The sequence below is a fragment of the Rhinopithecus roxellana genome, chromosome 10, assembly GCF_007565055.1.
Source record: "Rhinopithecus roxellana isolate Shanxi Qingling chromosome 10, ASM756505v1, whole genome shotgun sequence".
Lineage (NCBI taxonomy): Eukaryota > Metazoa > Chordata > Mammalia > Primates > Cercopithecidae > Rhinopithecus > Rhinopithecus roxellana.
Window position 1 is genome coordinate 73488362 of NC_044558.1, and position 24216 is coordinate 73512577.

The following is a 24216-nucleotide window of genomic DNA, read 5'->3' on the forward strand; positions in this document are numbered from 1 at the left end:
CTCCTCAGTCCCATCAGGGACAGCCCAAGTTTCCCTAACACCTCAGACTCAACGCTGCTGCACCCCAGGACAATATGCAGTCTGTCAAAAGCTAGGTTTAAAAATGGCAAATTGCTGTGGCCACTTAGGTCTCAGAAGGGTGTGGGACCCAGTGCAAGCTCCCTCCCTGGAGCAGTTCCTTCCCACAGTCTATTGGCAGCTCCCTATGATAGTTTCAGGGGTTGAGAAGAATAAAGCGTTCTCCTATAGCCAGGACTGCATAATTCCATAATAGAGATGTGGGCCATTGGATGTCTCTTGGTCACCTACTCCCTGGGCTGGGAAGTCACTTCCAGCTTCCAGCTGATTCTGGGCAGGCAGACTGTTTCTCTCTCGCTTCTCCTTCCTGCTTTTGGTGTTTTCTGTCACTTCCCTGTTGAATTCCACCACTCTCTATCAGATAATGTATTCAATATGTGACTGTCTATACACTATTTTGGTTTTTAAAGTGGAGGAGGTGGGCATGAAGTGCTTTAGTCCGCCATCTTGAGGCCCCCCTCCAATCTCCTAATCAATAGCACCTGAATAAAAATTAATATGCAACTTTGTACTGGCCCCATTATATACATTTTAGTTAAAAGGAAAGGGAGATGAGCAATCTAATGAATATAGGGGTTCCAAAGTATCACTGAATATATAAATGCATTGACTGTAAAAGTTTATGCAGAGTGCCAAGAAAATTTAGCAAAATTATGGTGATGTGAAAGAGAAACTTTAACATCTTAATCCTGAACAAAATAATAGTGTAACGTCCATCTTAAAAGTGAGGATATCATAGTCTTCTGGAGAGGATTAAGTGAGGTAATACTTAAATAATTATCTCAACTCCAAACACATAATTGGCTTCCTTTCAAATTGTGTTCATTAAATACATGTATCTTTTTTAGTCTGAACCTCCAAAGTTTATAGTCAACACAATTATTTTATAACAATGAATAAACCATTATACAAATACTTAAATAGTTTAAAAACTATCCTGTGTATCCTTTGATTTTTTCATTGATGTCCTCTCCTGATTTGGGTTAGAGCCCAATTTATATGCACTTATTGTACATATTATACTTTAAGTTCTAGGGTACATGTGCACAACGTGCAGATTTGTTACATATATATACATGTGCCATGTTGGTGTGCTGCACCCATCAACTCGTCATTTACATTAGGTATATACCCTAATGCTATCCCTCCCCGCCACCTCCCCACAAGAGGACCCGGTGTGTGATGTTCCCCTTCCTGTGTCCAAGTGATCTCATTGTTCAATTCCCACCTATGAGTGAGAACATGCGATATTTGGTTTTCTGTTCTTGTGATAGTTTGCTGAGAATGATGGTTTCCAGCTGCATCCATGTCCCTACAAAGGACATGAACTCATCCTTTTGTATGGCTGCATAGTATTCCATGGTGTATATGTGCCACATTTTCTTAATCCAGTCTGTCACTGATGGACATTTGGGTTGATTCCAAGTCTTTGCTATTGTGAATAGTGCCGCAAAAAACATACATGTGAATGTGTCTTTATAGCAGCATGACTTATAATCCTTTGGGTATATCCCCAGTAATGGGATGGCTGGGTCAAATGGTATTTCTAGTTCTAGATCCTTGAGGAATTGCCACACTGTTTTCACAATGGTGGAACTAGTTTACAGTCCCACCAACAGTGTAAAAGTGTTCCTATTTCTCCACATCCTCTCCAGCACCTGTTGTTTCCTGATTTTTTAATGATTGCCATTCTAACTGGTGTGAGATGGTATCTCATTGTGGTTTTGATTTGCATTTCTCTGATGGAGAGTGATGATGAGCATTTTTTCATGTGTCTGTTGGCTGTATGAATGTCTTCTTTTGAGGAGTATCTGTCCATATCCTTTGCCCACTTTTTGATGGGGTTGTTTTTTTTTTCTTGTAAATTTGATTGAGTTCTTTATAGGTTCTGGATATTAGCCGTTTGTCAGATGAGTAGATTGCAAAAATTTTCTCCCATTCTGTAGGTTGCCTGTTCACTCTGATAGTAGTTTCTCTCTTTCTCAATAGACTGTTTTGCCCATGGCAACAGGGAAAAATCTTCCCTTTGCATAACCATTGTACATAAAACAGGCTTAATAAATATTTACTAATTAATAAATTAGTGTGTTCCCTAACCTCAAGAGATTCATAATTATGGAGGATGATATATACATATATTACATGAAAATAATATTGCATATATTAAAGTGTACCATAATATCTGATTTATTATATATACCTATATACATATTATATGTATTATAATATATACATATATGACATATATACATATATGATATATACATATATACTATATATGCATATATATGATTATATTATCATATATGTGTATATACCTGTATATGTATGTATATATACACCTGTATACATATACATATATACATATATATGTGTGTGTGTGTATATATACCTGTTCATCCACCAAAATATAAACTCTGATGAAAAGGTTCATATCTGATTTATCCTTGTATCCCTCAATGTCTGGCCTAGTGCCTGGCATATGTGTAGAATTTGCCTCATCTGGTTCTTTAGGAAACTGCTCCAACTTGTGTGTGTGTGTGTGCGTGTGTGTGTGTGTAAAGTGTGTGTGCATGTGTGTGTGTGTGTAAATAGCACTTAGAATTTCAGAAGACACTGCTACTAGCCTGTGCTCAGAAGCTTAATGCAAGAGATTAAAGTGCTAGCTAAAAAAAATCACTTGAAAAGAATATTCATATAACTCAGACAACCCTTGAGATAAATGATCCCTGCTTCCGTGTGTGGGATTGACTGGAATACAGATATTTTAGAAATGATCATATTGGCAGTAAAACAACACAGTTTCAGGCATAATAGCATATGGGCTTTGGCTAGTAAACTAGAAAGTAATAGACTGGCCTGAGAAATATGGTCGACAGTAGTAGAAAAACAAGTTTGTAGGCTAGATGGAAGAATAAAAAGAATGTTAATTTTAAGCTTGTAATGTGACAACTTGAAATTATCTTTTCCGCTAAGAAACCATGTAATTATCTGAAGGTCAATCAGAATGGTCATATTAAGCCAAGTCTTTCCTACAAATATTCCTGGGTATGGTACTTTCTATCAACCCATAATGACAGCTATCATTTAAAAATGCATAACTGCACTACACAATTATACTAAATGCTTGCAAGTATGAATAATTGCATAAGAATATGGTGATTTAAGGGTAGGTAAGTCTGAAGGCAGAAGAGAGACCAAATGACTTGTAATGGTATTCTTTATCTTCATTGAGACATTGCTATTATCATTTTTAATGGACAAAAACAACATAAGCTATTTTTATAAAGATAATATCATATTCATATTTGCCATAGTCTGGTAAATTCTCTTTTTTGAAAGAATTAAAGTTCTTATTCTCCACTTTTACTGTGCATCAGTATTATTTTCCAGCCAGCTCCCCATGGCCTCATACGTTAACCAAGCCAGGGCCAGAACTCAATTTATAGGAAACCCAAAACTAGGACATAAAATAAATTGTATGCTCATAATAATTTTATAGAATATATTTATTTAGTGGTAAGAATCTTTAAATTTTATACTAAAATTTTCCTCCTGTAGAAGATGATCATCTTATTTATCATCATTTATTCATCATCACTTCAAAGTACTTTAAAAGATTATAGTAAAAGTCATTTCCTCAGTTTCAAGCAAAGGGACAAATTGTAGTTGTTTTCTATTGTTCTTGTCTGTTTGTTCTGGAGCTTGGGTGCCCTCATACTGATCTATTTCTTTTATTACTGGTTCATCTAATTCACGTATTGGCTGCCTATCCACCCAGTTCTTCAATAGATTCTTCTGCTTGTCACTCAGCAGCTCTCCTTGCCAACTGATATATCATCTTCCATCTGTTTAAATTCCTATGTTCTTTCTGGCACAGCTCCGCCTCCAGATTCCCTCCCAGCCACCTACCTTGCTGCCCTTCCATCTGCTATCATGACTAGTATCTTTTCTAACCTATTCCCAACTAAATTGTCATCAATTTGCCACTTGAGTTTATCAAAAGTTTATTTCTCAAAGGGCTATTACGATTGCAGTAATAACTTATAATGCAATCTAGGAGTAGAAAGGGTGAAAGGGTGTTAATGGCCATAAAATCAAACATGCATTTAATATTTGAATTATTCAACCCCTTGAAATCATTTACTGTTCTCTTCTTTCAGTGATGGTGTTTTAAAATAATGGAGTGCACCACCAAAAGATACTATCTTGTGATACATATTCTTCAGGGCACGGTTTTCTGTGTGGTCCAATTCTTGTTAGTCTTCTGGTTAATTGCCATTTGGTTCATTGTTCTAAAATTTTGCATTCACTGATTAACAATCTCTCCTTGGACACTATTCTCAAGAGAGTTCAATTCAATTTTGTGACTTAATGTAGCAGAATTTCTTTTTGTTAGGATGGGTCCTGTAGTTGCTCATCAGATATTAAAGACATTATGTAAACAACACTAGCATTTGGTAGTTACAGTTTCAAAATTTCTACATTCAAGTAGTATAAAGATAGCATTTTCCCTCAGCATTGATTTAGTTGTTTGACAAAGTAAATGCTTGTTTTCATGCAGTAGATATGACATATTACAAGTTAAAACAATTTCAGGAAAATATTTAAAACTTTAGACTTAGGTATCTTGACATAAGACTGAAAACTTCTAATTGCTCATTCATATTTCTAGAGGATATACTCTCTCTCTATCAACCACGACTTGGAAAATAGTTAAGCTTATTTTTATAAGAGATTCACTCAGAATTTATCCTTAAATTCAAAATAAGATAACAGTTGAGTAAAAAGGTCATGTTTTTTTTTTTTTTTTTTTTTTTTTTTTTTTTAGGAAAAAGACTTGGCTAATTTATTTCATGTCCTGGGAATGTAATATTTCTATTTATGTTAGTTTATTAAAATTTAGAAGATTTTTAATGTAGGTTTTATTATTTAGGTTTGGTAAGGAAAACAGATCTGGAGACGACTGTCATTGTAAAGATAACTTGTTGGCCAAGTCCTGTGGCTCATGCCTGTAATCTCAGCACTTTGGGAGACTAAGGCGGGCGGATCACCTGAGGCCAGGAGTTTGAGACCAGCCTGGCCAATATGGTGAAACCCCGTTTCTATTGAAAAATACAAAAACTAGCCAGATGTGGTGGCGCATGCCTGTAATCCCAGGTACTCAGGAGGCTGAGGCAGGAGAATCGCTTGAACTTGGGAGGCGGAGGTTGCAGTGAGCCGAGATCACTCCATTGCACTCCAGGAGTTTGCAATGAGCCGAGATTGCACGATTAGACTCCAACGACAGAATGAAACTTGGTCTCAAAAAACAACAACAACAACAACAACAAAAATTCACTTGTTAAACCCACAGACCACCAGAGCAAAGGGCACAGCACACCGTGAGGAGCAACATGGAGGAGAAGAACTGAGGCTGGTCAGGACGCAGAGGGAGACAGGGGGACTGTGTGGTTTTCACCAGAATGAACAGGAGCAGATCAGTGTTCAGGATTAGCTAGTTTGAAAAATTTCATTTGTCACTTGTCTGGTATGTGTCCCCTAAGTGATTAGCCAAGTGGATACTGGCCCAGAGTGTGAGAACCCAGATAAGGAAGGTGGTTGTAGTGGTGGGGCTCTGGATTGATTGGTTTGCATTTGAAACGTTTACTCAGGGGCAAGTTGTATACTAACTCCAGTAATCAACTAACACCTAGGAAGGGTAGTCCTTCCAGGGTCGGCAAAGCTAAAGTATCAGAATACAGAAAATAAAAGACATGGTTAATACAATACAGTTATGCATCACTTAACTACGAGGATACATTCTAAGAAATGCACAGTTAGGTGATTTTGACTGTGGGAACATCACAAAGTGTACTTATGCAAACCTAGATGGTCTAACCTACTACACACACAGGCTATATGGCATAGCCTATTGTTCCTTGGCTGCAAACATGAACAGCATGTTACTGTACTGAAGACTATAGGCAAGTATAACACAATGGTAAGTATTTGTGTATCTAAACATATCTAAACACAGAAAAATGGTAATGTGTTGCTCCATATCACTAGGCAACAGAAAATTTTCTGCTCCATTATAATCTCATGGGGCCACTGTCAAATATGCAATCAAAAAGTATTTATGTGGTGCATGATTATTTAATTTAGGATTAGCAGCTATTAAAAAGAAATGCTGAGAATTTACCTGATTCAGGAGTCAGATACTTCTTTATCATTAAATGCCTCCACTGAGATTAAATAATGTCTGTGGGTGTTCACTGCCTATGAAGTCAAATCTAAACATGTTATTCTGGTGGCAAAGTTCCTAATAACCTGCCCCGACCTTGTTTATTCTCAACTACACCACCCATCCAATCCCTCTGTTTCAGTACTGACATTAAAATATATATTATTAATTTTAGCCTCTGTACCTTTATGCATATTCTTCCTCCATGTGCAATTTAAAAAATGTTGTGCATAATTCTTCATTTCTCCTATGACAGAAAAAGGTTTTACCAAATATTTTTGGGTGATCCTATGCTGTACCTTTTTCCCCCTGCATTTGACTTGTTTGTTCCCATTGAAAGCACAGGCCCATCTTCTTTTGCTTTTGCAAAACCAGAGTACCTAGCAAAATCAAACAAGAGGATCCTCAATAAATGCTTCCTTATTGCACTGTGTTGCCTTGTGAGAAGAAAGAGATTGATGAACAATGAAAATGGAGTAAAAGGTATATTTACAATAAGAGGGAATAAATTGGTGACGTATTCATAAAGCTATATTAAACCGAGGCACTCCTCAGAGTCAACCCTTAAGAGCAAATCTGAAAGAAAGATGTTTCAGATGCTAATTACTCAGGGAAAAAATTTTGAGGGGAAACCAATTTAATCATTTTTCTTGAATTGGAGAGAAAAGAAGATATTTCCCAACAATCACTTTTTGTTGTAGATTCATACTTGAAAAAAAAAAAAAAATTCTGTGAATTTCACAGAAAACTCATCGAGACTGTTCACTGAAGCACCCTATGGGAAATTTTGTTGTTGTCTAAACATAAGCTCTGATTTACTTAATTTTCGTATGAGCTTGCTTTATTGAAAATGGGTATATTACCTCTCTTCGAATACTTGTAGGCCTCCTAATCATCCATAAGTAATCTGTAACTACCACAATCCTAAGTAAATATAGTATATACATTTACTTATATATGTAAATGTATACTTTTATACATATATGTAAATGTGCATCTATTTACTTATATGTAAATGTATATATTTACTTATATATGTAAATGTGTATACATAAGTTAATATATGTACTATATATTTATAGTAATAAGGTAAATATATGTACCATATAGTATAGATATTTGCATATATAGTATATATAGTAAATATATACTATACTATATATTAACTTGTATATATTTCATATATAGTGTATATATATTTCACATATAGTATATATTTCATATATACTTCAAATATATATATGAAATATATATATATTTCATATAATATGTAACCACCACTTAGGATTATGGTAGTTACAGATCACTTATGGTAGTTACTAAGTAGAAAACTAGATAGATAGGTAGATAGATAGATAAAGAGTATATACATACTATACTCTCTTCCTCTCTCTCTATATATAAAGAGAGATTTCTACTTCAATTTATTACAAGTACAAATCTATTTTAGCTATGTCAGTATTTATTCCCTATAAGAAATATTACAGCTTTCTATTTTAAAAATTATTGTCAATTATTTCTCACTCTAAGTCACTTTTAAAATTTATATTTAAAGAAATTGTAAACCCTTAGTAAATCTGTTACTTCAGAATTTTTTATACATTGATTTTAAGAATCACTAATAATTATATCGACTAAAATTAAAGTACATTTTTCTTTCAAAATCTTATGTTTGATGTTTCACTACTCTAATTCCATTTGCCCTGTTTCCTTTATAATATATGTTTTTGTAATATATTCAGTCTCCATTTCCAATTATATCTAACACAATTATATGCTGCCGTAACAATCACTATCTAAACTCATTTTGGTGCCTCATATATATCAAAGAAGATATTTAAAAATTCTCATCAATTTTTTGTTGGTTCCTCCCAATTGGTAGCCTATAAAAATTAATGATAACCACTGTGGGAAGCAGGAACTGACCACATCTTATTCCAGATTTCCCTTACATGATCCGGAAACTACTGTTTATCTGAACATTATGTCTTTTAAATGAGATTGACTAATGGCTTGCGTTGAGACTAGAAAGAAGACAGAGAGGTTCAGATAAGTACAAGGGCAGTGCTTCTTGAATCCCTTTGTTGATACACTCTCCCCTTGTTAGGCCATTAATTCTACTGCTATGATCTTGTCACCCAGCACGGGAGCTGTTATTCTCCTACTGTCAACTCAGCCAGATCCAACAAGTAGCACTGCCATTCTACTTATTACTCAGAATTTAGTGTGTGTCATTAGGCAATAAATATCTTTAAGTTTCTGCCCCCCTCCATTCTTTCTCATTTTCTTCTAGATTCCATTTTATTAGCTGTTAATCAGCCACCTCAGCCAGGAGGCATTTGAGCAGAACTGAACACCATGACTCAGCATCAGGAGACCTCTAAGGTATGTAGGTAGTAATTTCTTCTTCCTTTATTCCCCTCCCTAAGGAAAAACTTCAGGTGTGAGTTTCCTCTTATACCTAAACTAGATCAGTTTTGAAGATTTAAACCATTCTGTAATGCTAGGAGGTCTGTGCACAAGGCCTGGGCAACAGGAAACCTAAATAATATAGCAACATTGTAGCAGAATTGAAATGCACTGTGAAATGCCTGAAAAGTAGTTTTCCTGTGCTTTTATTATCATCATTGCTCCAAATTTCTTTCTTTTTGTAAAAAATAAAGTGATGCTTTTTTTTTCCCCAAAAAATACTTGTCCTTATCTATTATTGGTCTTGATGATTTAGCAAGGATGCTTTTAAAAACAGTATCAATAAACATACACGAAGAAATAGATACACCTATATACTATAGTGCATATATTATTTTTATACACTATGAATTATAGTATATATGTATGTATGTGTGTGCATATATATTCATTAGTAATATAAATTCACTGTTGAAAAGTATCCTTAAAAAATTTTACTTATCTAGTGTCTCTTGCTTTATATTTATTAATTCTGTTTTCTCATCCTAAAGAAATGTTCAGGAATTAATCATTTGCCATGATATTTAAGCAAGCAACTTTAATTAACAAAGACTTCTGACAAATATACTCGTATAGTACTGTATTTTTCAGTTTTACAGAGTTTTTGTAAATTTTACTTGGATCTTATGTAGTGGGTCCTATAACTGTATAAGGTTAATTTTTAAAACACCAAGAAACAACTCTTTTTTGGGTAAATTTCACAATATGTCATCTATCCATACATTTTGGAGTAAGGCATTCCTGACAAGAGGAAAAAACAAAACCAAACCACCACAGGTCAAATGGTTTTGTTTCACAGCAAGGTCTTCCCTCAAGGACATGCTAGTCCAAATTGTTTTAATTCCATCTGCTCAGTTTGTATACAACACAGTATTTGAGTTTGAGTACCTCAGTGCTCTCCTCTGCTTCTGGGAGAAGGATTGAGCATTTCTGGTGTCTACCCACACCTCTTACTAGAATTTGAAAATGTTGACATTAAGGAAATAATCTGAGCCAATGCGATGCCACAGCCGTGCTAAAACTTCTCCACAAGGAGGCAATTTCCACTTATCAATCCAGCTCATTCTCCTGCTGCCCCTCCCCAGTTTGCAGTCTTCTACACATTCAAGCTCTAGTACATTCTTGAAAAGCTTTTGCATGCAAAATAAAACACCCTATGGTCCAATACTATCAAATATAGAAAGTCACCTCTCATTTAACATAAGAATTGAGAGTCCTGATGCTGGCATTGCAATACTAAGGTCTGAGTCAACCTTACTAATATGGCATCACCATTATCCTAACTCAGCATATTGTAGTTTACAATTACCTAACCTATAAAAAAAAACCTTGGACTTACCTTATGTGTTGACTTATCTGTCGTCCTGGGTATAACATCTATTGCAAATTGTCCATTTGAATAAATACAGCAACAGTTATACCACAATACGGCTCTCCTGCAGCAGAAAGCAAGTTAAAAGGACTTCATGCTGTGACCTCACAGGCAGGCACAGCCGCTCCCATCCTTCAGCCAACCTGAGGAGAGCAGGTTAGATGACAGAAAAGCCGGCTCTCTACATAGCAATACTTTCAAATAAAGCATTCCGTGCTGTGAGCTGGGAGATTTACATCTTCCAAATTCGGCTGACCCGAGTCAATGCTGCTTCTGTGCCTGAAAATATTAAGCATTTCACTGCAGTCACTTAATGCAAGAAACTATCTGAGGCGACTTCACAAACCCTGTCATTCTGTTCGGAGACTAAAGAATGAGCGCTGCATGCATAATTCATGCATTAAAATCTTCAATGCTCTTCCTATAGTTGCTGTTCTATCCAGTAATGGGCTATCGATCACCTCACCGCCAAGACAATTGGAGCTCTACGATTGGTTTATTTCCACAAATAAAATTACAGCCTAAATCACAGGCAGAAGCCTCCAACCCTGCAACAACCACTCGGGGAAAACATTCACATAGAGGAGATGACATTTGCATACTGCAGAATGTTTAAACTGGACTCCTTCTTTGGCAAAAATGCTACAGCATCTGCTGTCTTTTATTCAAAAGATATACTTTCTGCAAGTTTAGGCTGAATATTTTACATTATAAGTGAGATATATGGAATTGGCTTTCTGCTATCATTTCTGGAACATCAACAAAGCTAAATGAAAATTAAGAAAATAAATAAAGAAAGAGAAAATAATATGTGTCTATAAAATATAGAGATTTTTACCTGGGCTCATTTGAATAACCTTTTTTAGAAAAGTTTAATTTACAAATAATTAATTCTTCATTTCAAAAACGTGGAAGGAGTTTCTCTCTTAAAAATCATCAATATGGGTACATGTGTTCATCAAAATTATTTTTTGTAACATAAGCACCTTTACTCTAGGTATGTCAGTGGTTCTGAGAGCTCTTGCTCTTAGAATTTAAGCTTCTAAGAACACAAGATTGTTTTCATTGCCTGAAAAAAAAAAACGGCTTTAAAACAAAATGTACATTTAATTTTGCTAATATTCATCAAGGGAAAACAAAGGTAGCATTTTAAAATGTCATAACAGTATTTGCAAAGATACTAGAATGGGAGTTTCATGTAAACCAGCAAATACATATATGTATAAGAAATGCTTGTCTATTTTTCAAAGTGTCTTAGATATAAAAAAGCAAGCCCTATTTTTCCACCAAAAGTGGACTGAACATGATGTTATTAAGGTCACTGAGATGTCTAAAGTCATGTCTTCCCAAAGCCTCCTTTTATACACTCTCTCACATACGTGCACACACACACATAATTCATATTTCTGTGTCATTCCACCTGAGCATTTGTAAAATCAAAGTGAAACCTTCAAGTTCATTACTAAGGGTGAGAGTATAAAATAACTGTCAGAGTTAAACCAAAGTTTGCCAGTTGATAATTATGCTGTAGGGAGCTATTCACCCTTGGTGGTGTTATCATGGTTATTTTCATCAATAAATCAATAGCATTTGATAGCCCTTGAAGGCAGTAGAGGTGCTGATGACAATAGGTGAAGAGTTTAGAGATGTCCAAGTGCATGTGAAGCATAATTCCTGCTGAGCCATAGAGAAGACAGTTGCACTTGACTGATAAAGATGCTAAAACATTCCAAATGGCAGTCTGAGAAATTAGCCATCCAGTTCCTTTGTCTATTATGTATTCCCTGTGCCACAGTGTTTTTTTCTGCCCTGGGTAGCTTCTATTTTCATATTTGCATGTATTGCCACCAAGCTAATAAACTTCAATTAAACTACATAGACTTCATTCTATAATATTTCTCTTTTCTTTTTCTTTCTTTTTTTTTTTTTTTTTTTTTTTTGAGTCTCACACTGTCGCCCAGGCTGGAGTGCAGTGAAGCGATCGCCACTCACTGCAAGCTCCACCTCCCGGGTTCAAGTTATCCTCCTGCCTCAGCCTCTCAAGTAGCTGGGATTACAGACACCCGCCACCACGCCTGGCTAATTTTTTTGTATTTTTAGTAGAGACGGGGTTTCACCATGTTAGTCAGGATGGTCTTGATCTCCTGACCTTGTGATGCGCCCGCCTTGGCCTCCCAAAGTGCTGGGATTACAGGCCTGAGCCACCACGCCTGGCCCCCCCAATATTTCTCTCTTCTATCAGTAATATTATTTATTCCTTAAATAGAAGATTTAAAGGCCTAAGACATTTTATAAATCACAGAAGTTTTATCAATTTAATCATATATAGAAGCAATTTCATATAAAAAGAGCATTTTATTTATAAATAGAAATTTGAATATTTTGAAATTTATTAGGTACAAGGTTATATAGAGTACAATAATTTAGGAATTCTAAATTATTGACATACCCTACGATAATTACAAATGTAAGCATTAGAAACTTCAGTTTCCTAAAATGGCATGATTCAGCAGTGCATAACCAGGTGGCTGGGAAGAGCATTAGCTTAGTGCCTCTTTCATCAGTGAGCGGAAGGAAAGTCAGTATCGTTTCTCACTTACAAATCTCCATAGCCAACTCTGAAACGAAGATTACAACTTTGCATCTGCTTGGTTAAGTTTCAGGATTTGATTGTCTAAAGATGGAGACAGAGATGAGAAACACACAAAAACACACATACACACACACATCATCATCATCACCATCATCATCATCATTTCATCATCATCATCATGTCATCATCCTAGAATAGATGAAAATTAGAACCCAGCAAAGTAGAGAAATATATGGCATGAGGAAAACTATGGAGATAGTAAATCCTGAGGAAATCAAAGAAAAGATACAGCAAGTAAACCTTGAATGGAAATGACGGAGGAAAAGTAGACAGTCGTACTCTCAGATAAAACAAAGACAAGGTTGTAATGAAGAGCCAATTTGCATTTTTCAGAAGTCTGGCTATGCCGGAGAAAAACACTTAAATGATCTTTCCAAATAGATGGAAAACAGAGATGGTCACTTTAGACAAATGCAATGTCTTCGCAGATCAAGAAGCTTTCCAATATTTTGCATTTTATGGTGCATGTAAAATAAGGAATGAACTCTATAATGTGAATGGGGTCACTAAGATAAATCAAAATTTGGGTATAAAAGCAAAATTTGGGTATAAATCTGTGATATATATTAAGATGTCTAACTGACTACTGTCATTTGGAAAATGCATAATTTGTCTCCAATATAAGGAAAAATAATGCCATGACAAGTTAGGAAAAGAATTTAACCTACCAAAGATTCTGCATTCCTGAGTTCAAGGGATAAGTATTGTGGGAAAAGATTTCATTTGTTCTCTAAGATTTAAGACATGCTTCCTACTTTTCTCTCTGCGTCCTACCAATATCAAAGACACTCTCTAATATAGCCCATTCATTTAATTAAAATATTTATTTTGTACCTTCTACACGCAAGGAATTGCACTAGATGCTAGGAAGGCAAATATGTATCAGTAAGTTGTTGCCTCCAAGATGTCCATACTTCCATAAGGAAAACAGGCCACAACACTGTTGGAGAGTAATGCATATAGTTGCTATGATACTCATTGAGATATGTAAATTAGTTAGCCAAAGCACATAGAACTGTGTCTATATGTAAAATAACTGCTAGGCAAATGTTAATTATTCTTATTTTATTCCACTATAAGAGGCATATCAGCAGAGGAAACATTGGCATTATGATCTACCCATGGGAGCATTGGGAAATGATTCATTGAGAGAATGGGTGATAGTTAAAGACACGGGGGTTTATAATAGAAACAATATGGGCTTTAATGTTTGTCAAATTTGATATTAAATGTAGGCTTTGCTGAATTTAACTATATGACTAGGATACACCATTCATACTTCAAGAGCATCAGTTTTATCATGTAAAAATCAACTTAAATATCTATGTCTCTTTAGGTTTTTGTGAGAATTAAATAAATTATTTAGGGTACAATTGTTAAAAACACAGTTTTTGGAGTCAGCCAAGGAGTGTTTAAATCCTGCCTCAATTTCTTCATCTCTAAAATGGAGATCTTGTCAAACTCATAGAGTTACTAGGAAATTCAACTATTACTATGTCTTTACATTACTTAACACAGTTTCCGATACAGTAAGGACTTTAGAAACATTAATTGATTTCCTCCCAAGGCTTAGTCTTGGAAGAAAAGTCTTGAAGGCATTTCCAGTAAAGAGAACAACACATGCATTTGTAGGGAGGGAGGACATTACATGATAAGCTTGAGAAACTCAAGTTTCTATATGATGAGAACTTTGGATACAATGGACAATTTGTCAGGTGATCAGGCAAAATTATATAGAATCTGATTTATATAGACCTTTTAAAAACTGTTAAAATATTGATTATATAGGACAATTTCAACACTATTAAGGTGTTTGATGCTATTCTGCAGATATAGAAATATTTCAAGATTTCACCAAGAGAGTAATATGGGCCAGATTTTGTGGGGAATGATAGACTGGATGCCATAAGCATGGGCAAGGAATATGTTTAATAGAATATCATTTCTAATCCCCCAGAAGTGATGAGGGCCTAAAGAAGGTAAATGTAAGGGTATGGTGATGAGGAAAATACTTTAGAGATATTTAAACACTAGAGTAGCAGTACTAAGTCTTACAAGAATATGGTGAGATAATGAGAAAATAATTTTAGATTTAACAAAGGAGAGGTAAACTAGGAAGATGAAGAGTTAGACACATAAAATTTCCAATAATATATTGGATAATGAGTCTGTAGCTGAATATATTGGTTTGTTAGTGTCCAGACTGCTTAAGCTATGGAAGTCAATGAAATAACTCAGGGTTTGAAAGTGTACAGTGAAAAGAAGATGGAAAATAAAACCCTGAAATGTAGATAAGTAAATGTCTATAAAAGACTTCTGTTAATATTTGACATGTTAATAAATTGATGGCAAAAGGGAAATCTGCTAATATTCATTACACATACATAATAAGGCTGGAAAAATGTTTAGTACTTTACTTAAACTGATTTAATTTGATCACCACAAAGCCCTTATCAGTTAAGTAGCATCTATTTCCATTTTGTCAATGAAAAATCAGGCTCAAAGAAAATTAAGTAATTTGGTCAAGTCACATAACCAGTGAACCAGTGAGCTGGAAGTCACATCCAAGATTTATAACTTCATAGCTCAGGCTTCTTTCACCACATCAAGCTGCTGAGAACCACAAACATAACAGAATGCTTTTTCTCCATTTTTTTCTTTGCATTCTTATATCCCAGAACACCAACAAGTAGTCCCTGTTATATAAAAAGTGTTTATAGTAATCACAACTAATTTTCAAAATTGGAGATAGAAAAGAAAATTAGAATATGAAGAAGAATTAATATTTATTATTATGTTCCAAACATATACTATTGTATATATGTGTGGATATATGTTTGTGTGTATATATACATATATATGTGTATAATACATACATACACCCATTATATCATTATACCAAGACTACTTTATAAAGAAAATGCTATATTCTCAATTACAAGTGGGAGCTAAACATTGAGTATGCTTGGACATAAAGATGGTAACAACAGACACTGGAGAATATAAGAGGGAGACAGAGAAGAGGGTAGGAGTCGATAAAACTACCTGTTAGGTATTATGCTCATTACCTGGGTGATGGATTCAATCATACTCCAAACCTCAGTATCAAGCAGTATACTTTTGTAATAAACCTGTCCATGTAGCCCTTGGTTCTAAAATAAAAGTTGGAAGAAAAAAGAAGATGCTATTACCTTATTCTATAGATTTTTTAAAAAGCTGGCTGAGATCGTTTAAATAACTTTCTTAAAGGTACATAGATATAAGGAAAAAGACAGAATTTGAGTTCTGTATGACAAAAAGCCATGTTTATTACATTATATCACACTTTAATAGTATTTTTTAAAATTCACTCAGAAATAATACAATAGAGCTACAAGTATCAACATAGAGCCTACAAGCTTAATATTGAGGATGAAAATGTACAGAAGAACTCATACATCACAATTCCAATTATAACATTTAAAAACAAGCAAGCCAGTGTAATAATATATTTTCCCAGCACTTTGGGACTCCGAGGCGAGCAGATCACCTGAGGTCTGGAGTTCAAGACCAGCCTGGCCAACATGGTGAAACCCTATCTCTACTAAAAGTACAAAAATTAGCCGGGTGTGGTGGCAGGCACCTGTAATCCCAGCTACTCAGGAGGCTAAGGCAGGAGAATTGCTTGAACCTGGGAGATGGAGGTTGCAGTGAGCTGAGATCACGCCATTGCACTTCAGCCTGGGTGACAGAGTGAGACTCTGTCTCAAAAAAAAAAAAAAAAAAAAAAGATTTATAAAAAAGATTGAGACATATATAAATATAAGTATCAAATTCAGGATCATAGTTATTTCTGGAGAGCAGAGGGGGGTATTACTGGAAAGAAATTCACAGAAGACTTCAATTGCACATAGTACTATTTATTAAACTGGTAGTGGAATAGAAATTTTGATTTTGTTTTTGAATACTATCTAAATATTTGCAATATCAATAATATATTTTAAAAGTGAGGAAAATATAATAAAGTCAGCTCCCTTGGTTTTATAGCTGGAGTCCTCTTTCTTCAGTTTCTATTTCCCTTTTAAGATGATAACCAGGAATACTTCTAAAGTCATCCAATTCTATTTGAAGCATCTCTCCAATCATTAAGAAAGAGATTCAGTTAAAGAAAAAAGATAAAAATAAGTATCTATAGTGAACAGGATCCTAACATGTTTCAAAATTTGAGGTACTTGTACATGGTTCATGTAACATTAAAGGATTTCTGGTTCCATTAAAATACCCAAGATTTTCCCTAATGTTTCAAATAGTTTTCAAATATCCATATACCAAATGATTTCCCAGGTTTCACGAAAATGAGCTAATGGCAATTTAATCTCCATGTAAAATGAGACCATCAATACTACTACTAATGGTTACAAGTATAATTGAAAAACATAATTTAAAGTCTTTTAAGTTTATCAGAGTATAACAAATAATTCTAATAATCCCTATTTAATCATATTTACTTTTAGTTACTTTAAAATAGGCAGTTTTTCTTTTTAAGTGACTACATGCTCCTGGTGGAAGGCATACTCAACTCATATTTAAATCAAGAAATCTCAGCAACAAGTCTGCCCCATGAGAGTCACCAAACAGCTTTGGATACCTGCCAGTCTGTCTCCCTGGGTACATATTAAGGAAGAGCTTTTAAAATTGCATACTATTCAGCTTCTCTAGTAACACATTTAAATATTTGAAAAATAATTTAGCCTAAACACATTTCCAGTCTCAAGACAATTTAGACCTGTCTCATTATGTCTCAAATTATTTATTCAACAAATATGAGTACACTCTTGGTTATTTTAGAACTTTTGAGCTTTTGAGAAGTATGAATCAAACAGTAAGTAATTCCTTTAGAAAGATTTAATGTGGAGTGATGTCATCAAGATGACAGAGATGGAGACATCAGCCTTATTTTCCCTACAAAGGCAAGAAAAGCATCCTTGGGATTGCTCAAATGTCCAAAAGAATCTAAGAAACAGAATGAAACAAAACAAACAACAAATAAACAAAATACCCAGAATAATCATGTAGAATAAATCACTGGGGAGAATGGCCCACCTGAGATATCTAGAGATGTCTAGAATGGTGGGGGCTATCAGTATTAGCCACGCATCAGATGCCAGCATGGTTTCCAGTGATCTTCTCTGCAGGGGACACTGGTAACTTTCACCGCTGAGGTAATCAAGAGCCTTTGTCACTGTGAACAACTTGGAGAGGGAGATGCTGTGATCTCCCCAAAAAGGAACTATTATTGTGATGTTACCTCCCAAACCCCACCAAACTCTAGAGTCATGACCACTCCACTTGTACCCATGTTCCAGACCACTGGCCCTATGGCTCTGCTGTAAGTGTCCATGTCTCAGACACCAGAGCACTGTATCTGTGATCTACCTACACTCCAGTTCCTATAGACACTCTACACAACTGTATTCTGGACTCTGACTTCACTCCCACTCCATATGTGTCCACACCTCAGAATCAGAGCCACTGCTATGGTTTGAATACTTGCCCCCTCTGAACCTTACATTGAAATTTGATCCCCAATGTGGCAGTGTTGGACTTAATGGGAGGTGCCTGGGTCCTGAGGATGGATACCTCAGGAATAGAGTAATGCCCTCCATCAGAGGTGAGTAAGTTAGTTCCCACAAGAGCTGGTTGTTAAAAAGAGCCTAGTACTTCCTCACCCTCTCTCTTTCTTCCTCTCATACCATGTCATCTCTGCACATGCTGGTTTCCCTTTGCCTTCTGCCATGACTGAAAGTATTCTGAGGCCTTTACCAGATGTAGATGCTAGTGCCATGCTTCTTATAAAAACATAATAAGCATGTGAATCCTTCACCGGCGACCAAGGTATCCAGGTTTTCTCATCAAAATGGACTAGAGGGCTGGCATGACCCCCGGAGAGAAGAAAGAGCAGTGTGGTGTGGCAGCCCACCTGAGAGCCATGCGAGGAAGGGGAACCCCTCCTCTCAGCCACGGGAGGTGGTGAGTGAGCATGATACCCAGCTGGGGAAACTCCTTTTTCCACAGAACTGTGCAACCCACAGATCGGAACATCCTACTCGTGAACCCACGCCACCACTGTCCCAATTCCAGAACCTGCAGATTCTCTCAGTCTCTCAGCTGGAATCTGCTTAAGCTTACTGAACTCCAGGGGGGAGGGGCGACCAGCACTGACTGCAGCTGCCTGCTGTCTAAGATATTTGAGTTCCTTGGGGGAGGAACCGCAGCCAGCACTGGGACCCTGCAACTGCCTAACATGCTAAGCTCCCTGAACGGGGGAAGAGCTATAAAAATATATAGCTCCAGGCTGCACTTTTCCCTTGCTGGAGCCAGGAAGGTCGGATAGCTTGGTCCCAAGACTTGTCCCCACAGCACAGCACACCTGCTGTGGAATAAGGTCAGAGTACCTCTTCAGGTCTAACCCTGACCCATCCTTCCTCAGTGGGAGGGGCTTCCCGACAGGATCTCCAATAACTCCAGCCAGAGGTTAGGGGAAAGTATTCACATCTCCATGGGCCTGAGCCCATAGGGGGAGGAGTGGCCACAGTCTCTGCAGACCAGCAGACTTAGCCTCTCCTCCTGGTAGTTCTGAAGACTCTGGGCAGCCCAGACAGGTGGGTTTCTCCCCAGAAAAATACATCTTCTCCACCAAGGGACAAAGTGCTTCATTAAACAGGTCCTGCTTCCCATGCCACCCAACTGGGTGAGACCCTCCAACAGGGGTTGTCAGACACACCCTATACAGGAACGATCCTGCTGGCATCAGGTTGGTGCCCCTCAAGGTCAGAGGTCCCAGAAGAAGAAGCAGGCACCCATCTTTGCTGCTCTTCAGCCTCCTTAAATGACATCTGCAGGCACAACAGCGAATAAGATGAATAAGGCCTGAAGCAAACCCCCAGCAAACTGCAGCAGCCCTACAGAAGAGGGACCTGACCATTGAAAGAAAAACAAGGACAAAGTGACAAAAATAGCTTCAACAACAACAAAGTCCCCACAAAAACCCCATCCAAGGGTCAGCAACCTCAAATACCAAAACTAGACAAGTTCACAAAGAATCAATGAAAAAATGCTGAAAACCCAAAAGGCCAGAGTGCCTCTTCTCCCCCAAATAATTGCAACGTCTTTCATCAAAGGCACGGAACTGGACGGAGGATCAGATGGATGAATTGACAGAAGTAGGCTTCAGAAGATGGGTAATTAAAAAATTATGATGAGCTAAAGAAGCATGTTCTAACCCAATGCAAAGAAGCTAAGAACCTTGATAAAAGGTTAGAGACATTACTAACTAGAATATCCAGTTTAGAGAGGAATGTAAATTACCTGATGGAGCTGAAAAACACAGCACAAGAACTTCTTGATGCATACACAAGTATCAATAGCAGAATTGACCAGGCGGAAGAAAGGATATCAGAGTTTGAAGACAACCTTACCAAAATAAGACATGCAGACAAGAATAGAGAAAAAAAGAATGAAAAGGACTGAACAAAGCCTCCAAGAAATACGGGACTTTATAAAAAAACTGAACCTACAATTGATTGGACAACCAGAAGGAGATGGGGAAGATGGAATCAAACTAGAAAACACATTTCAATGTATTATCCAGGAGAACTTCCCCAACCTAGAAAGAATTTGTCAACATGCAAATTCAGGAAGTACAGAGAACACCATTAAAATGATACTCCACGAGAAGATCACCCTAAGACAAATAATCATCAGATTCTCCAACGTCAAAATGAAGGAAAAACTGTTAAGAGCAGCCAGAAGGAAAGGCCAGGTCACCTACAAAGGAAGGCCCATCAGAATAACAACAGACCTCTCAGCAGAAAGTCTATAAGCCAGAAGAGATGGGGGGCCAATAGTCAACCTTCCTAAAGAAAAGAATTTTCAACCCAGAATTTCATATCCAGCTAAACTAAGCTTCATATGCAAAGGAAAAATAAAATCCTTTCCAGACAAGCAAATGCTGAGGGATTTTGTTACCACCAGGCCTGCCCTGCAAGAGCTCCTGAAAAAAGCATTAAATACTAAAAGGAAAAGCCAGTACCAGCCACTGCAAAAACACACCGAAACATAAAGACCAATGACACTACAAAGGAACTACATCAACTAGTGTGCAAAATAGTCAAATAGCATCATGATGATAGGATCAAACTCACACATAACAATATTAACTTTAAATGTAAATAGGCTAAATGTCCCAACTAAAAGACACAGACTGGCAAACTGGATAAGGAGTCAAGATCCATCGTGTGTGTGTATTCAGGAGACCCATCTTACATGCAAAGACACACACAGTCTCAAAATAAAGAGACGGAGGAAAATTTACCAAGGAAATTTCTTTCTTTACCAAAGAAAAAAAAAGGGGAGTTGCAATCTCCTAGTCTCTGACAAAACAGACTTTAAACCAACAAAGAGCAAAAAAGACAAAGAAAGGTATTACATAATGGTAAAGGGAACAATTCAACAAGAAGAGCTAACTATTCTGAATATATATGCACCAATACAGGAGTACCAAAATTCATAAAACAAGTTCTTAGAGACCTACAAAGAGACTTAGACTCCCACACAATAATAGTGTGAGACTTTAACACCCCACTGTCAGCATTAGGCAGATCAATGAGAGAGAAAATTAACAAGGATATTCAGGACTTGAACTCAGCTCTGGATCAAGAGGAACTAGTAGACATCTACAGAACTTCCTACCCCAAATCAACAGAATATACATTCTTTTCAGTGACACATGGCACTTATTCTAAAATCAACCACATAATTGGACATAAAACACTCCTCAGCAAATATAAAATAATGGAAATCATAACAAACAGTCTCACAGACCACAATGCAATCAAATTAGAGCACAGGATTAAGAAATTCACGCAAAACTACACAATTTCATGGAAGTTGAACAACCTGCTCCTGAACGACTCCTGGGTAAATAATGAAATTAGGGCAGAAATCAAGAAGTTATTTGAAACCAATGAGAACAAACAGACAATGTACCAGAATCTCTGGGACACAGCTAAAGTAATGTTAAGAGGGAAATTTATAGCACTAAGTGCCCACATCAGAAAGCTAGAAAGATCTCAAATTGACACTCTAATATCACAATTAAAAGAGCTAGAGAGACAAGAGCAAAATAATCCAAAAGCTGCCAGAAGACAGGAGATAACTAAGATCAGAGAAGTGAGGAGATAGAGACACAAAAACCCTTTAAAAAAATCAACGAATTCAGGAGCTGTTTTTTTTTTTTTTTTTTTTTGGAACAAAAATAACAAAATAGATTGACCAGTAGCTAGATTAATAAAGAAGAAGAGACAGAAGAATCAAATAGACACAATAAAAAAATGATGGAGGGGATATCACTACTGACCCCACAGAAATACAAACTACCATCAGAGAATAATATGAATACCTCTATTCAAATAAACTAGAAAATCTAGAAGAAATGGATAAATTCCTGGACATGTACACCCCATCAGGACTAAACCAGGAAGAAGTTGAATCCCTGAATAGATCAATAACAAGCTCTGAAATTGATGCAGTAATTAATAGCCTACCAACCAAAAAAAGTCCAGGACCAGACGGATGCACAGCTGAATTCTGCCAGAAATACAAGGAGGAGTTAGTATCATTCCTTCTGAAACTATTCCAAACAATTGAAAAGGAGGGACTCCTCCCTAACTCATTTTATGAAGCCAGCATCACCCTGATACCAAAACCAGGAAGAGACACAACAAAAAAAGTAAACTTCAGGCCAATATCCCTGATGAACATCAATGCAAAAACCTTCAATAAAATACTGGCTAGCCGAATCCAGCAGCACACCAACAAACTTTTCCACCACGATCAAGTCAGCTTCAACCCTGGGATGCAAGGCTGGTGCAACATACACAAATCAATAAACATAATCCATTACATAAACAGAATCAAAGACAAAAACCATAAGATTATCTCAATAGATGCAGAAAAGGCCTTTGAAAAAATGCAACATTGCTTCATGTTAAAAATCTCTCAATAAACTAGGTATTGTTGGAACGTATCTCAAAATAATTAGAGCTATTTATGACAAACCTACAGACAATGTCATGTAGAATGGGCAAAAGTTAGAAGCATTACTTTTGAAAACTGGTACAAGACAAGGATGCCCTTTCTCACCACTCCTACTCAACATAAAATTGGAAATTCTGGCCAGGGCAAATAGGTAACAGAAAGAAATAAGCGGTATTCAAATAGGAAGAGAAGAAGTCAGGTTGTCTCTGTTTGTAGATGACATGATTTTATAGTTAGAAAACCCAATCATCTCAGCCCAAAGACTTCCTAAACTGATAAGCAACTTCCGCAAAGTCTCAGGATACAAAATCAATGTGCAAAAATCACAAGCATTCCTTTACACCTACAATAGGCAAGCAGAGAGTCAAATCATGAATGGAATCCCATTCACAATTGCTAAAAAAGAATAAAATACCTAGGAATACAGCTAACAAAGGATGTGAAGGACCTCTTCAAGGAGAACTACAAACCACTGCTCAAGGAAATGAGAAAACACAAACAAATAGAAAAACATTCCATCCTCATGGATAGGAAGAATCGATATCATGAAAATGGCCATACTATCCAAAGTAATTTATAGATTCAATGCTATTCCCATCAAACTACCATTTACATTCTTCACAGAATTAGGAAAAAACTATTTTAAGTTTCATATGGAATCTAAGAAGACCCTATATAGCCAAGACAATCCTAAGCAAAAAGAACAGAGCTGGAGGTATCACACTACCTGACTTCAAACTATACCACAAGGCTACGGTAACCAAAACAGCATGATACTGGTACCAAAACAATCATATAGACCAATGAAGCAGAATAGAGACCTCAGAAATAACACCACACATCTACAACCATCTGATCTTTGACAAACCTGACAACAACAATCAATGGGGAAAGGATCTCCTATTCAGTAAATGGTACCAGGAAAACTGGCTAGCCATATGCAGAAAAATGAAACTGGACTCCTTCCTTACACCTTGTACAAAAATTAACTCAGGATGGGTTAAAGACTCAAATGTAAAACCCAAAACCATAAAAGAACACCTAGGCAATACCATTTAGGACATAGGCATGGGCAAAGACTTCATGACAAAAACTCCAAAAGCAATTGCAACAAAAGCCAAAATTGACAAATGGGATCTAATTAAACCAAAGAACTTCTGCACAGCAAAAAAAAAGAAAAAAAAAAAAAAAAGCACTATCATCAGAGTAAGGAGGCAACCTACAGAATGGGAGAAAAATTTTGCAATCTACCCATCTGACAAAGGTCTAATATCCATAATTTACAGGGGACTTAAACATATCTACAAGAAAAAACACCATCATAAAATGGGCAAGTGATAT

At 36.4% G+C, this 24216-nt stretch overlaps 1 protein-coding gene across 3 annotated transcripts in view; it reads right to left on the minus strand.

Moving 5' to 3' along the window:
- CNTN1 (contactin 1) overlaps positions 1 to 24216 on the minus strand; it is a 441173-nt gene that overhangs the window by 288110 nt on the left and 128847 nt on the right. The window contains exon 1 of one of the 3 annotated variants that reach the window (XM_030939731.1): positions 10113 to 10474. The exons of the other annotated variants lie outside the window; for them this stretch is intronic. Within the exon in view, the coding sequence (XP_030795591.1) occupies positions 10113 to 10150 (38 nt within the window). The 5' untranslated portion in view covers positions 10151 to 10474. Of the gene's footprint in view, positions 1 to 10112; positions 10475 to 24216 lie in introns of those variants that run through there. 3 annotated transcript variants of the gene reach the window in all.